Genomic DNA, 15,108 nt, shown 5'->3' on the forward strand with positions numbered 1-15,108 from the left:
GAAGGCCCATTGTTCAAGAGGAAGCCATTTATGGCCTCCCCCCAATAAAACCTCTGCCTGGGCCCAGGACAGGCCTTTGTTCAACTCCCTGTAGCTGCTCCACCCCTAATCTAATCAGAGAGGTGACAACTCCTTTTGGCCAGGGGAAGAGTGGCTGAGCAGATTTTAACTCCTGTGGGGGTAGATGTCAGGCAGAATTCAGTTCCTTAAGCCACGCCCCAGCTAATGTCACTTCTAGTTACCCAGTTTTCTGCATTCAAATAAACTAACAATTTTTACACATGCAGCTAGAATGCTGATTCTAAGTTTAAACTATGACATTTAAACAATTGAAACCTATGTGACACTAGTAGGTCACTCATATCTTTTAAACATTTAGATTTTTACTGTCTTTCAGTCCAAATTTACTTAAACTGCTGAAATCCACAGCTCAGCCAGTTTTGCTATGAACATTATTTTAGGCTCATCCTCTTTCCAGATTTTGTATGCCCACAAGACTTTATTCTGTCAAATGTCTGCTGGTGTTCAGTGAGATTGTTGGATATTCTGCAATGTTTGAAATGGGCATTCTGAGCTTGCCTTCAGAGAAACAAAGGGTGATTTTTAAAGTGCTTTCTAGCGAACAGGCACTGCTGTTTTTCTCTTTGGCACCCCATTTCACTCATGGCTCTTCTGACCCAGCACACCCGCACCGGGGGGTGGCAAGTCAGGCGACCATTTTGGTGTGCGCACAAACTTCGCGGTTTTCATAGATTCTGGCGCACATGTGGGCTTTTTCGGCCATCTTGGATTTCCTAAGCCCACAGCACCAAATGTTGTAGCATAATAGTCCAAACGTGGGTCAGAACACCCAACAGCACAAAGGACCCAGAGGTGCAACAGGGCACCTTTAGTGTGGCCCTTGAGGGGGCCAGCCATCGCCTGCCGGTTCCGGGGACTTGGTGCAGATAAGGTAGTGCCCAGCCAACCAGGCGGGTCGGCGAAAGAGGCGAGGATCAGCTGATGATTATGGCAAGCGAGGTGGCCATGATGGAAGGCCTTTGCAGCGTGATCAGATGCATGCAAACTAGTTTTGGGAAGGGGGCACCCCCGTCCCACCCCCCTAGGCGAGATGCATTTGAAGCACTGTAATGGGCCAGAGGGAATGGGGCATGGTGAAATCAATATAATCAAATATAATCAATTCACATAGTGTAACGTGGGTGCGAGCGACATTGCTATTGTGCGTAGATATTAGTAAACCTAGGTAGAAGGTAAGGCCGGCATGACGAATGCAGCATTGTATGCGTTAGGCCGAAATTGCGAGACAAGGGAAATCTCCAGCCATGCCTGAGCTCCAATTAGGACAGCCCACACCCCCAACACGCCTATTCATTTTTCTAACAGTGTTGCAAAGATGTGTTTTGTTTTTTACTCAAGAGGAATGTTCCTGCAAGGCCCTGATCACAGACCAGCGCCTGGTGTGCATGGTATCAGGTAATAAAATTTCGGCAAAAATGTTGCTGGTAAAGTAAACCGTGGCAAAACTGTTGTGCATTTGTACCGCAATATTTTGTATTAACGGCCATTATTGCCGCGATTTTAAGACATGGCACTGTGTGCATGTTATCTCACACTTGCCAAAGCATGACCCAGCCCATCCACAGGCCACCACGAGTTATAGCCCATATAACTGACTAAACCTTAAGACCCCTGAATTCCATGGCACAAGGAGCTCTTTGACCACCAACCCCAAAGCAACAAGTGCTGAAATGTTCAAAGAGAACGGGCAGGGCACATTGTTGAAGTGACAATCATGTGATTTGTATTGCGAGGTGCTGAGAGGGATAAATTATAGTTCAAAATGAAGGTGGGGGCCTTGGAACCGGATGGCGTGGAAGGGTGTGAGTGAAATGTGTGTGTCAAGGTTAAAGGATCCCAGAACCTCCTTTGTGCTTATCTGGAGGCCTGCCAGGTGCACATTATAGTGATAAAACAGCGTTATGTCAGAAGTGTTGTTAATTTGTTCTTTGACCTTCGATGTGAGAAGAAAATGATCACTGCAGCACCCATGTGATGGAAGACGGACAGATTGGGCTGGAACCAATGGCCTGGCATCTCTTACGGAGGAGGCGGATCATGTCTTGGCGCCCACCAACCAGCTGCGCAGGATTTTACTATACGCATTGCGTCATGTGTGACAATGTTTTTCTTTATGAGATTCTGCTTGTACTACTTTTCGGCAGAGCGTTCTTAGCAGCAGAGGTTTTTCTGTTGCTCTCCTCTGCGTGTGGGATTAAAAGTTGTTATCCTTACAAGATCGACTTGGGCCTTTCTTCCCTAGCGGGTTGTATTATCTCAGTGACTTGGCTTCAATGGATACTGCTCTAGTTGTAGACAGGCAGATGATAATTCTGCCAAGATGTTGGGCACAAAGGGCCTCTCGCGGTCTGCTGGTAACTGTGGTTACCAAGGGTTTGAGGGGAGTTAGCCTTAGCCTGCTTTACTTGCGCCGCCACGTCCTGTCCGGATCTCCCGCACCACTGGTTAACTTGATTTGGTGGTAGGTGCGTCACTGGGGCTACCAGGGACAGCTGTCCTCCAGCTTGCTTCTGTGGTGGGCCCTTCCTCTGACAGCTTTCCACTGCTCGCCTTCCCTCTGGTGGGTTGCTCAGGCCCGCTCCTGAGGTCCTGCCGAAGCTCACTCGGCGACTGCCAGCATCCTCCATTCTCTCCTTCCGCTACACCTGTTGCAGATCCATGGTCCACTGACCACAGCTTGTAGCAATAATTAGTCATTAGTAAGTTAACTTACTCCAGGGCATGGCCAATGCCCAGACCCACCATTTCTTGTCCATTTGCATTAGTTGTTCCATAAGGAAAAATGTAAATTTGTTTGCTTAAATGCACAGGCCAGTCTGCTGAATAGGTATTTTCCCATTTTTATTTTTTGTTGCCGTAAAAAAGCATGGACTATGTGCTTTTCTTAGTTTGGTGGAAACCTGTCAAGTATTTATTTTTAAATTAAGCACCTGTCCTCCAAAACATTTATATATCACCCAGGATGCTTTGCAGGAGCTGAGGCTTTTTAGAATGGAAGATCTGCTATTTTAACTTGCAGGCTTCTACCAAAACATGCTTAAAATAAAGAAGTGGGGAATTGGTTTGTTGGTGCCCTGAGATGATGTGGGGAGGTTATAAGAATCAGATTTGTGAAGATTCGGTCCGCATAGGTAGCCCAAAACAGTATTTGTTTTTCAACCTTTTCCTGAACCACATGAATTTCTTCCCAAGGGTTTCACAAACACTTGTAAAAAAACTAACTTTTCTATATCAAGAAGCAAAACTATACGCTGTAAAGAAAAATACAGAAAGCCTAATGAAGGATGGCAAATGTTTTAGGTTCAATGGTGCGAACGGGGCAGCCCCGTCCTATCCCCTAGGCGCTTTAGAGTGAGGCGAGATGCATTTCAAGCACTATGATGGGCCAGGGGAAGGGGGGATGGTGAGAGGGATGCCTACCCATTTAACAGGGCCCCTACTTCACTATAACCAAATACAGTTTAACAACAAAATACAGTATAAGGCGCGAGCGGCATCGTTATTTTGTGTAGATGTTATATATCATAGGTAGAAGGGAAGCCCTGCGCGTTACATGCGGCATTGCATGCACTAAGACCAAATTTGTGAGACCACATCAATCCCCAGCCATGTCAGAGCTCCCAGAAGGACAGTTCTCACCGATGAGGTAAGTGGCAATTGTGTTCAGTCAGCAAAACTGAGGGAAAGTTGGACCTCGGGCTAGTATGAAGAGAAAAGTAAACATGTGGTAGCTGTCACGTTGCAAATGTGAATAATGGATCAATCAATGCTGATTTTCCAACTTGTCTTCTTTTTTTTCAGGCCACCGCTATCACTGTTAAAAGTTTCACTTATCTTGCGTCTTGCCAGCCTCTGCTTCCAGGCTCTCGTACTCTTTCTGTTTTCCAGCAAGTCTAGTATCATAAAAGGTAAGCTTCTAATGACTGCGTGAAGGAGAAGATTTTGGTCTTCATGAAAAAAACTGCTAGTTTGTGCCCTTGCCAGTTTGAATAATTTTGTGCTTCCTAAATACTTCAGATCTCTGCAACAGCATAGAACATTCTAAACATGATTGTTTCATAGGCTATACCAGTGGTATCATCTAAAAAGGATAGGTCGTAAGACACATACTGTTTAAGTCATATTTGCCCATCACAAGTTGCGTGAACCAGTTTGTTTGCTTTCAGTTCATATTTCCCTTCCACCAACCAAAGGTAGAAAATTAAGAATCCAGTGGCATGCAGTGATCGCATTAACCACAATTAATTTGTTGACTTTTGTTTGTTTTTGTCTTTGTGTGTAGCGGTAGTATTTGGTGCGGTTAGGGAGCAGGGGGCTATGGACCATAAAAAAAGAAAAAAGTCGTCGTGGAAGAGTAAAAGTGGTCTATAGAAACACATAAGGCCGAGTCCAGTGGGTATGAGCTAAGTCTACTTGGAGTTTCTGTTCATAAAAGGCTGCAGTATCTTACTATGTTTTAGTACTCCACTTAATTTTCCTAAATAGAGTAGTGCCCCTTATAAAATATCAGAGTTGGTGTATTTTCCAAGTCAAGTTCCCTTTCCTCTTCAGCATCTTAAACTGTCCCTCTCCCATATGGAGGGCTTTCCCAATATATTACTTAAACACGCCGTGCAGTCTCTTGTTTTATCTTTTTGAAGGGTAGAAATATGCTTCAATCCCCAAGATGCCCCACTTCCTTGTCCCAAGATATATTCTGTGAGGCTTCATCCTCCGCGACAAGTCATCCTTTAAAATAGTTTCCTTCCTTGGACTCCACCCCCTTTGTTCTTGGTGTACAAAGATCCTTAACTCCCATCATTCCCAAGTTCTTTTCTTGTAGTTGGGACCCATTCATGTTGCTGTGCTTCACGCTACAATAATTTCACTCATTGCTCGACTCTGGAGTGGCAATCTGTCTTTTCACCCCATACTTGGTCTGCTCCAGAGCAGCAGATCAGGCACCAAATGTAATGCTTCTGCCTACCCCAACCGAGCAGAGGATATTGGTTGGGGAACAGAGCCTTATTCAGGCTGACAAAGTCAGCAGTGGTAAGGGCTGAGGCACTGGAACAAAGCGCAACTGAGCAGATTTGGCAGGGTTAGATCCCAGTGGGTAGCTACTAGAAGGGGATGCTTATCCCTGCAAGGAGTGGGGGAGGTGGGTAACGTGCAACCTGAGGTACAGCTGCAGCCTCATTATTAGTCAAGGCAAAGAGTCTGTGTATGATGGTTACATCTGAACATGTTGGGTAGGGCAACGATGGAACGCACCAGATAAAATCTGTCTTTCCAGGTTTCTTGCTACTATGTGTCCTCTGAAGGGGAGGATAAAGACCTTCCACAGTCACTCCAGATTGATGATCTCTTCCCAAGCTTGGTAGGCTGTGCAACAATGACTTTCAAAGAACCAGTAAAGGAATGGGTTGATAGAAAAGCATATTTTTCAATGAGGAAGTCCTAATCAGCAGGTCACCTAACCTTGGGAACAAGCACGTATGCATCTTATGTGGCAGAAACAGTGCTTGGGGAATTTGCACAGTTTTCAGCAGAGCAGTATAGAAAGGTTTCGATTGTCTTCCCATTCTAGAGAACATGCAGTCCCAAGTTGCCCTTCTTTCAGACCTGGCATATGATGTAGTGGAAGCATCTGCACTCACCATGGGGGCCGTGGCGGCTGTGTGGCAACGTTTACGTCTGAAAGATTGGTGCACAGATTTGCATCAGAAGGCTGCAGCCCTGAGAATTCTCTTGAAAGGTTGATTGTTTGACACGTCATTTGAAGACAAGGAGCACCAAGCATTCAATGGGGATAAAATGGAGATTAGTTGAGGATTCAAAAAGAGTCCATGAGATGTGGCATGAAGTCTCAAAAGAAGCATGTTAACTATCTGGCAAGGATTAAGACCAGTGTTTGGCACTCATCCAAACCTTAGTAAGGCGTTCAGCAGTCAACCGGGAAACTGTTTCCATCATAAAACACGCAGAAATCCTTACACCAGGCAAGTTGGGGCCAGCCTCCTATGGTTCTATGAAAAATTGAAGGTTTTGTCATCCGCTGCCTAGGTCAACAACATAGAAGAGGTTACAGAAAATAATTCTTAAGGGCCCCTAGACCCTCTGGTCTAATAGTTTGTTTATTTTTAAATAAACAGTAGTAGTCAATCATGTTGGCAAACTCAAAGAGAAGCGTTTGGCTTGACAGCAGGGATCCCAGGACTTAGAAAGAAGACTGTAGTGTTGACCACAAGATGTACAGAGAACGAGTTTCTACTCCACTAGCTTCATGGTTTTGAAACCATTTGGGACTTATTGGCTAGTTAGTCAAAGAGCATGACTTTCTCCCATGCTCATCCCTAATCACATTTGTCTGGCGAAATCCTACTGAACTATGAATCATTAAACATACCCCTCTTGCATATGAGGAGTAGGATGAAAACTACCTGTAGCACCCCCAGCTTTTCCCGAATTTAGAGTCCTCCCCGGTACTCGGGAGGATAGCTCAGCAGCAATGTGCTCGCCTTGGAAGCAAGACGGCACGGAGCACCACAGGTTCGATCCTCGGGCCGCGCTTAGAAGCCTCTGGGGATTAAGCATGTTATAAATAACCCATCATATCATATATCATACTAGGCGGGTCTCCTGCAGGAATGCGATCCCCACTTGATGGCGTTGCATATAAAACAGGACTTTAGGGCATTTAGACAGGCAGTTCAGTCCCATCACATTCCAGGTGATGCAATTAAGTGGTGCCATATGGTGCCCATGCTGGTAGCCTATGCTACCAGCACAACCCTAACTACCTAAATACCTTTCCCTCTCTGTTCACAGATTTGTGGTTATCACCTTCCCGTTCCCCCCTCACGCCCACCGACAACCCCAATCTGTCAGTAATCCAGGTGTACCCCCCACCCCCAAACAACCCCTGGCTCCTCCCTCCCTCTAGCTGATCACCCCTCAGCTGTAACCAATTTTCGTACAACTTGAGCTTCCGCATGGGGGATAGCTTGGAGTCCAGGCATCCATCACACCGCCATTTTCCTGCGATTAAACTCAACTGCACGGATCTCGCTCCATTTGTTTCAGATGCCCTACAATGTCAAAGGATATGTTATTCCAGGTTGAGGTCACCCATTGTTTCCTCGCTGCCGGGGGTTCCTTGGTTGGAGTTTTAAAAGGCGTTGGCTTCCTCTGGAGTGTGAAAAAAGATTGCCCTCCCTTCGTGTTCTATCTGCAGCTTGGCTGGGATCAGCATAGCGTAGCATATACCCTTCTCCCTTAATCTTTTCTTGACTTCCATATACGTTCTTCTGGAGGCCTATACCTTGTCCGAGAAATCTGGGACCAGTCTGATTGTGTCCCCTTTATAAGTTACAGTTCCTTTATCCCTGGCTTTGTGGAGGGCAGTGTCTCTGTCCCGGTAGTTTAACATACTGGCTATAATCGGACGCAGTGGGGTCCCCGGTACCGGCCTTTTCCCACTTGGTACCCGGTGTGCCCTTTCCACAATACACACTGCCGAGAAGTCCTCTGGTCCCAGCGACTCCCGCAGTATCTCTTCCACCAGGGGTTCCATGTTCCTCTGTTCCACCGTTTCTGGGATCCCAACTATTCTCAAATTGTTCCTTCTAGACCTGGATTCCAAGCCATCCTGCTTGTCGACCAGTTCCTTCAGTGCACGCTTCACAGCCGTCATATCCCAATCCACCGACGCAGACTCATCCTTCACAGTAGACACTCTTCCCTCCACCTCATCCAACCTCTCGCCGTGCTTGTAGAGACATACCTGCATGTGGTCAACTTTACAGGTAAGGGTGTCCATTTTCCCATCTAGAGACTGTATCCATGTCTGTAGTTGGTTGAACATTTCTTTAATGTCCTGAAACGCCCCGCTAGGGTCCTGGGGTCGTCTCTCCGGAGATCCCTCCATCTGTTTGTCATTTTTTGCCTGAGAGGATACGTCAAAATATAGTTTCGACTGTTGTTTGCTTCCTTAATTTGATCTGGACATGGCAGCGGTGATCGGTCCCTGTGCGGCGCGGGCCTTGTCGGCTGATTCTGTGCTAGTGGCCCTTGTGCAGTGTCGTTTGTAATTTCAGCTGTCTTGTGCTACCAGCCACTTTCATGTGTGGTGTATGTCCTCTTGCATGTTATTTTACTGCTGTTAGGACAAGCCATGGGTTATCAGTTCTCTTCCGCCACCCGGTAGCCAGAGAGAGGTGCCCTTGGCGCCAGTCAGAGCGTTTCTCCAATGGCCACATCCCGAGGTTGTTGTCTGCCTCCACACGGGCCTCCTCGTGGCCTGTCTTGTTCACAGCCTTTATGATTGCTCTCTGCCAGTCCCAAACTGAAGCAGATCTGTCTTCATGTCCAGTAGTCTGTCTCATGGGGCCCCTCAGTAGCACCACCCAAGCTGGACCGCCCCCTGCCATTCCAAATGTTTGTTTATAGATGTGGAGCCCTCCCCATAGGTTGCTGGTGTCCAGTCCATTCGCCCGTAGCAGTTTCGAGACTCCTCTCATTTGAGGTGTCGGATCACTCTATCAGACTTATTTGGGCCTGTAGCTCAGGTTCAGATTGCCCAAGGATGGTCCTTACTTTGCCCCAACGGTCTGACAGCCTGTTTCACTCCGTTCTCATGCAGTCCTGTAGCCTAAGAACAGACCTCTCACTGGGCGTACCCACCACTGTCGCTGTAGCTACTGTGCAAGTTTTTCCAAGTTCAATACAGGGGGTTGTGTGCTGTTGAACCCCTTTATCAGTCCCCCTCCTCACTTGCCTGCTCTCCTTGGGTTCCTCAGGTGGGCACCACCGGGTAGCAGCACTCCTTCATGACACTGCCTCTCCCCTGTCTCACCAGATTCTGGGCGCAGCAGTGCTTGTTATTCGCCGCTGCTTGATGTGGTGGGCCGCCCCTGCTTAGGTTTATCCCCAGATTCTTTAGAGGGCTTGGCATCCAGCCCCATCCACAGCAATATCGCTGTTGGTTAGATCTGGTGCCTTGCGTCCCTGGTGATTTGAAAAAAGTGGCCTGGTTGTATCCACACTCTGGGGTGTAAGGCTGCTCTGACCAGTCACCTGGATATTGTCTTGTTGCAATTGGGCATGTTTATTTCTCCTCCCGGGTCTGTGCAGCTCTGCATGCTCCGGGGAATGGGTGTCCCAGTGCTCCCTCTTGCCTCTCAGCCAGGCCTCACCCGAGTGTCACTGGCACAATGGATCTCTTTGCTTCCCCTCTTGTTGCCGGCGGCCCGGCTTATGTTACTCCGAGGGTTCCCCTCTCGCTGCTCCAACAAAGCGTTGTCATTGTCACGATGTTCCCCGGCTCTGTCTGCACTCATCTGAGGTACCCGCTCGCCTGGGGCCTTCCAAGATTCGGGGAGCCCCCGGGCGCTATTTCTTGGGATGAGGTACTCTGGAGCACTCATTGTTCCTCAGTCCCCCCGATTGTCCACAGCATTAGCTGTGTCGTCCAGGGAGAGGTTCCCTACTTTCCCCCGTGATTAGGTGCCGTCCCTCACAGCGCCACTCTCGGCCCTATGTGTGTGCCGGATGTTCAACGTTTCTGCCTACCGATTGTCACCAGTGTTAGGGAGAATTCTCTGTAAAGGCTAATTTCCCAAACCTAGTGAGTCCCCCAGCTGCTTTGCTGGATTTTTGGGGTTTATTTTTTTCTCCTGCTAAGAGTGAGACTCTTTTTCTCCCACTCTTAGACATGATTTGAGGTGTTCCTTTGACTTTGTATGTGTTTTATGGGCTATGGGGTCCTTTACCCCATAGGGCTTCATGTGTTTTTGGGTTGTGGGCTACACAGCACCCTCCGTGCCGTAACCCATGGGTGTCGTAGCAACCCCCAAACATAGACTCCATACCCTGGGACTGACTACTGTCTCCCAGGGCATGTAAAGTCACCATTGGCTTTACTAGTCTCAAATTGTGAACAGAACCAGTACAAACAATCCTATTGTGGACGTACTGGTCGGGGCATTTCAATTGCCCCGGGGTCTGTTGTTCGAGGGGGGCACTGTCCAGTCCCCCCCGACCGAGTTTTGGCTGGTGGCAGTGGATACTACTTTTTATATTCAACCGCGAATATATTCCTATGGGATTTTCCCATTGTTCGAGGCTACCACTTTTTAATATACCCTCGAACATACCGCCGGCTTATAAAATTAATAATAATTCACTGGTTGGTAATTTTTGCCGAAACTTGGTTCCAAAATGGTGTTTGTGTTCGCTTCTGTGACTCCAACCCAAGTCGAGCCCTTTGTTCCACTTTTTGGCAGGCTTCCACAGAAGCCTCCAAAAGTGGTGCCACTCTGTCTGGGTACCACAGGGGGTGTGGGAGGAGGTTTAGGCACCCTGGACTGAGTTGCCTCGGCAACTCAAGTCGCACTCTTGTGTAATTGGCCCAAGTGGTGAGCCGCCCGGCTCTTAGCATGTTTGATTGACAGCTAGGCTGAATGAATGGGGGTTTTCTGCATAAAAGCAGGGCTTTGGGGACTGGAACTTCAGAAGTCGCCACAGGACCTAAAGAATCCGAGGAGGGAGAAGCCGAGCCGACCTGCAATGACGACACCACCACTTTTCCCGACGACAGAGGAGATCTCCAGTCCGGAGAGTCTTCTTCCTTTGACTGGTGGGGATAACCAGTTTTCCGTCTTTTCGCCTTCCTGGACCATCTCGTGGCCGCCTTGCCCGTGCCTAGCACCCCGGCAACCCGAATACCACGGTTTACCACTACCGCGAAGAAAAGGGTGGTACCTTGTAACCGGGAAACTCCACGGCTGGTTTCTTCCCTGGCAGCGCAATGACCTTCAGCTTTCCTCCACGTCGAGACCTTCTCTTCCTCTGGACGAAACACCGACTTGCACCCGCTGCCAGGAACAACTGCCCCCGCTGGAGTGTTCTTCCCACTTTCAGGTACTGTGTCCCGCCTGGCTTCCCTTGCGACAGATCGTTCGGGGTGACAGTAAATCCTCGACTTTCTAACCTGGGCTAGCCTGGGACCTGTTAACTAACTTTTCCTGACTTGATCTCAATCTTTTGTGAACTTTCTACAAAGACTCTTTGGGCATAACCCCACTGTGTGATCCTGGACACATTTTGCTTGCTCTCTCGAAGAGTGGGCCTGGTATTTGAACTTCCTTGCTCTCCAGTAGACTTTACCTAACGTGCCTCATTGTGGTTCTTTGAAAAGTATTGAAATTTGTGTGCTTTCATAACTCTGCCTTTTTACCCCTCACTTTTTTATAACTTATTAGAGTGCCATCTTATGTTAAGCGCTCACCTCTGTCTGAAAATAAGTGGTGTTTCTCAGTAAGACTTGTTTAATAAGTAATTAGGGTTGTATATATATAATAGTGACTGTGTGTTGAATTTACTTACCTCTTGGTGCTAGTGTAATTTACAAGTGTGTCTTTAAATAAATAATTATATACCTTTACACCAAAGCTCTGGTCAGTGTTTGCTTGTGCTACTGTGTCTCTGTACCTATTGTGTATACTCTATATACTGCCTAACTCATCTTGAGAGAAGTCTGACTGCTCAGCCACAGCTACCAGGTAAATCTGGGCGGTACAGACTGCTACCAATTGGGTTTACTGCCAACCACCTGTAGTCCTAAATCTTTTGCAGTGGTCCCTAAGGGAACTGCACATGTTTCTGCCTAACAACCAGTCGCAGCTCCTCATTTCAGATCAAGTCCATCCTTTACTTGCGGCGGGGCTTCCCAGGGTGGTAGGTGCGCCGCAGCTTCGCACCCGCCGATCTCGAGACATCTGCCCCATGCGGGTCCGATATGGACCAGGCAGGAGTTCTTTTGTACAGTCGTGTAGTGTTTGGGTTAGCTTCCCCTCAAGGCTGCTTGCTCCAGAGCCGATTATATCTTCCCCCGTAGCCCCTCTCAGAGCCAGCTCCTCCTTCCCGCCTCCAGGCGGTCACGATCCGCGACAGAGCGGTGCTCCGGATCATATGTTTCCGGGCACCCTCAGACTTCTTTTTTGGCCATGGTGGACCCCCCCCCCCCCCCGACTTCTTTTTTGGCCAGGGTGGACTTATGGATGTTCCTCCACTCTGTACCACTTTTGGGCTTTAAGGGCACTCAGGAAACATCTGGATATTTGCCAGTTCTTCCGAGGCAATCGGGAGCTCACGGGCACACAGCCATCTTGGCTGGGCTCTCTAGTGCCCCCCCCCACCTGTATATTGTTAACCAAATGCTGATAACTCTTTCTCTCCTTATCACTTCTTTGGCAATGTGCGTTTAAGATATTCTCTACACTTGGGCAATATTCTTCACACAGTCAGTGATCTTCGCTTGGTTTATGTAACGCTGGTTGCTTATCAGTTGACTTAATGCGTGCCTCTTTTGGCTTTGGCAATATTGGTTTGGGTTCCCTTCTCGATATGTTTCCCCTTTGTGTGGTTGTCTGTTAGTATTACCCATTATATAACAATCACCTCCTTCAGGTGGGATCTTTAAAGTCTCTTTATGCCAACTGTTTTGGTTTACATCGGCTTGGTATGCTTCACAATCATTAATTTGGTTTGCATCAGTTCGTTATTCAAAAGGTAGTCTCAATTAAAGCAACGGGTAATCACAGAGCGCTCTGGGGTCACAATAGAACATTGAACCCACCAGGTTTGGCATGCGTGTCCGTATACCTTCCAGCTCATCATCTTTAGTGCGGCCCGGCAGCCTCTCCTGCATGGCTTCCCACGTCTCGTGTCTGCACCCTTCAGAGCTCTTAAGTGGCTCCCCCAGCTATCCAGTGCTCGCCTGCCACTGCTGAACGCTCAACAATGGGGAAAGTTACCGAAAGGTGCGCTTTCCTCTGCGCGACCTCTGCAACTCAAGCCCATGTGATCCCCTCAGGACCGGCATCAATTTCTCTCGCCACTCTCGTCCTGGCTCTTATGTGATTTCTTCCTCTGCTGCTTCATGAAGATTTCAAACTCCTGTTTCCCGGGGGTCCTTCTCCTCCCAGATGATCCTCCCAGCTAACACTGCCCCCAGGGTGTTACGCTCACCTGGTCTCTGCAGAGGCGTTGGGGCAATGTTGCATTCCTCCCAGGAATTAGATCTCCCCCTTCAGGTCTCTCCCCCTGCGGATAAGCTGTGGGCGGCGACAATTGGTGGCACTGCTCCTGGTAAGTATGGGTGATGAGCTCTCTGTCCTGCTACTTCTGGCAGGGGCGCTTGTTGGTGGGATCTAGTGCCTTCACTGATCTGGGTAAGTAATAGTCCAGTCCAGCTGTGACTATGCTCTCCTAGTTGGTGGTAAGTGTCTTTTAATGTCTCTTGCCTTTTCCCTTTTTCTATTGTCTTTCAATGTCTCTTGCCTTTTCCCCTTTCTGTTTTGCTGTCTCGGTTTTATTGCTCTGTGGTGTTGTTAATTCCTGAATAATGTTTTCTCTTCTGTTTTCTTCCCAATAGCTGGAAATGCGGCCCAAAGAAACTGTGGAGGCGCAGAACGCGGCCGGGAGATAGATGACTGAAACCGCAATGTCCAACAACAGGCGGGTGATGGTTTAAAGGAAAGCGTGAGGTTCAGTGGTAGCGCGACCTTAAATGTAATGTCTGTTCAGTGTTTAACCTTGCCTTTTGTTTTTATTTGTAGGTGCTGCGTTTGCGGTTGAAGCGGTCATCCGGGACGCGATTTCAGCGTCCCGGATGATGTGGAAGTGAGCCGTGGTTTCCCAGATGAAGATGTCTGCTCTCCGGAAGATTTGGAGGTGAGCCCTGATGCCAAGATGAAGACGCGCACAGGTGAGAGCAGCATTCCCCTGATGGTAAGTATGGAGGCCGGCAGGCGACGAGGTTTCCAAAGGGAAGTTGAATCCCAGGCGGCGGTGAGCGTTATGCTGCATTAAAGTGCAGAATAACGCGAAGCATCTGCCTCAGGGATCTGAGCAGCTTTTATAACCGTGAACGTGGGCACGCCCACTAGGCTTGGCTTGCCTGCCACACCCTGCCACTCCTAGTGAGTCAGCACGTGCCTGGCAATCCAGTAACAGTAGCCCCACCCAAGAATACATGTGGGGCTACATTACAGATGAAACAAAAGTTCCATGTGAAATACACTATGCACCCAAAATGAAGATGCCATGTCCATAATAAAAACATTTTTTCCTCAAATGAGTGTCTTGTTTATTATTCTTTATGAGCCTGGCGCCAAAGGCGCCAGCACTGTGTCCATCTGGGCCCCCTGTATGTGTGACCCTGTAAGGTCTGTGTCCTTAGTCCGATGACCATGACACAGGTTCAGGATCAGGAAGCATCTGCCTGTCCCTGGCCAACTGAGAGCAGACTTTAGACAGGGTTTTCGTGAGGACCCCATGGGATTCATCACACTTGGCCACTTTGAAATGTACAAACATTAGACAAGTATGTTAGCACCTGTTTTTCACCACTTTCGACTTTTGATCAAGTATCGTCCAGGTAGAGAAAACGGAAAAGCAGATGCCCTATTTAGAAACCAAGGTGTATTTTATGGTATGGTAATGTTTATTTGTAAAGCGCTATACACAAGGAAAGTGTTTCAAAGCGCTCAAGGAGGGAAGGAACAAGGGGAAAAAAACAACAGTCATTCAGAGCCCTTGAATTTCTGAATGATACAAATCAGCCAGTGCCTACAATACAATTAACAGTGTTGATAATAGCAAATAGGTCTGACAACGATTCTGCAGTTTTTCCAAGTGCATTGAGGTGCCACTATGCAAGGAGGGGAGACAGGGAAGATAGACGATCTTCAAGGCATGGTGCATTCAGATTGTGCAGCGCACAGACGGTACAGGAGAGGGCGGGGGGCGAGAACATGTGCAGGGGAGAGGGTTGGGGAGAGAGGCCAAGTGAGCCCAGTCAGTCAGAAACTGGGATTAGTGCGAGAGATGCCACTCTCATGGGTCATTAACCAAGTGCAGTAACAATGAGGCAAATGCAGGCCCCGAAGGTAAGTGCGGGAGGACTGGCGAGGGAGCCAGGGAACTGAGAGACTCTGAGGTACACCCGGCGGCCAGTCAGCATGCTGTGTGGAAAAGGATTAA

General features: G+C 48.2%; 1 protein-coding gene across 7 annotated transcripts in view; it reads left to right on the forward strand.

Moving 5' to 3' along the window:
- Nucleotides 1-15,108, forward strand: part of MFSD3 (major facilitator superfamily domain containing 3) — a 926,467-nt gene that overhangs the window by 653,457 nt on the left and 257,902 nt on the right. For all 7 annotated transcript variants that reach the window (XM_069621959.1, XM_069621955.1, XM_069621958.1 and 4 more), the window contains exon 4: nucleotides 3,883-3,989. In XM_069621959.1, coding sequence (XP_069478060.1) covers nucleotides 3,883-3,989 — 107 coding nt within the window. The remainder of the gene's footprint in view (nucleotides 1-3,882; nucleotides 3,990-15,108) is intronic.

Source organism: Ambystoma mexicanum, chromosome 5q, assembly GCF_040938575.1.
Source record: "Ambystoma mexicanum isolate Mex_15411 chromosome 5q, UKY_AmexF1_1, whole genome shotgun sequence".
NCBI classification, from domain to species: domain Eukaryota; kingdom Metazoa; phylum Chordata; class Amphibia; order Caudata; family Ambystomatidae; genus Ambystoma; species Ambystoma mexicanum.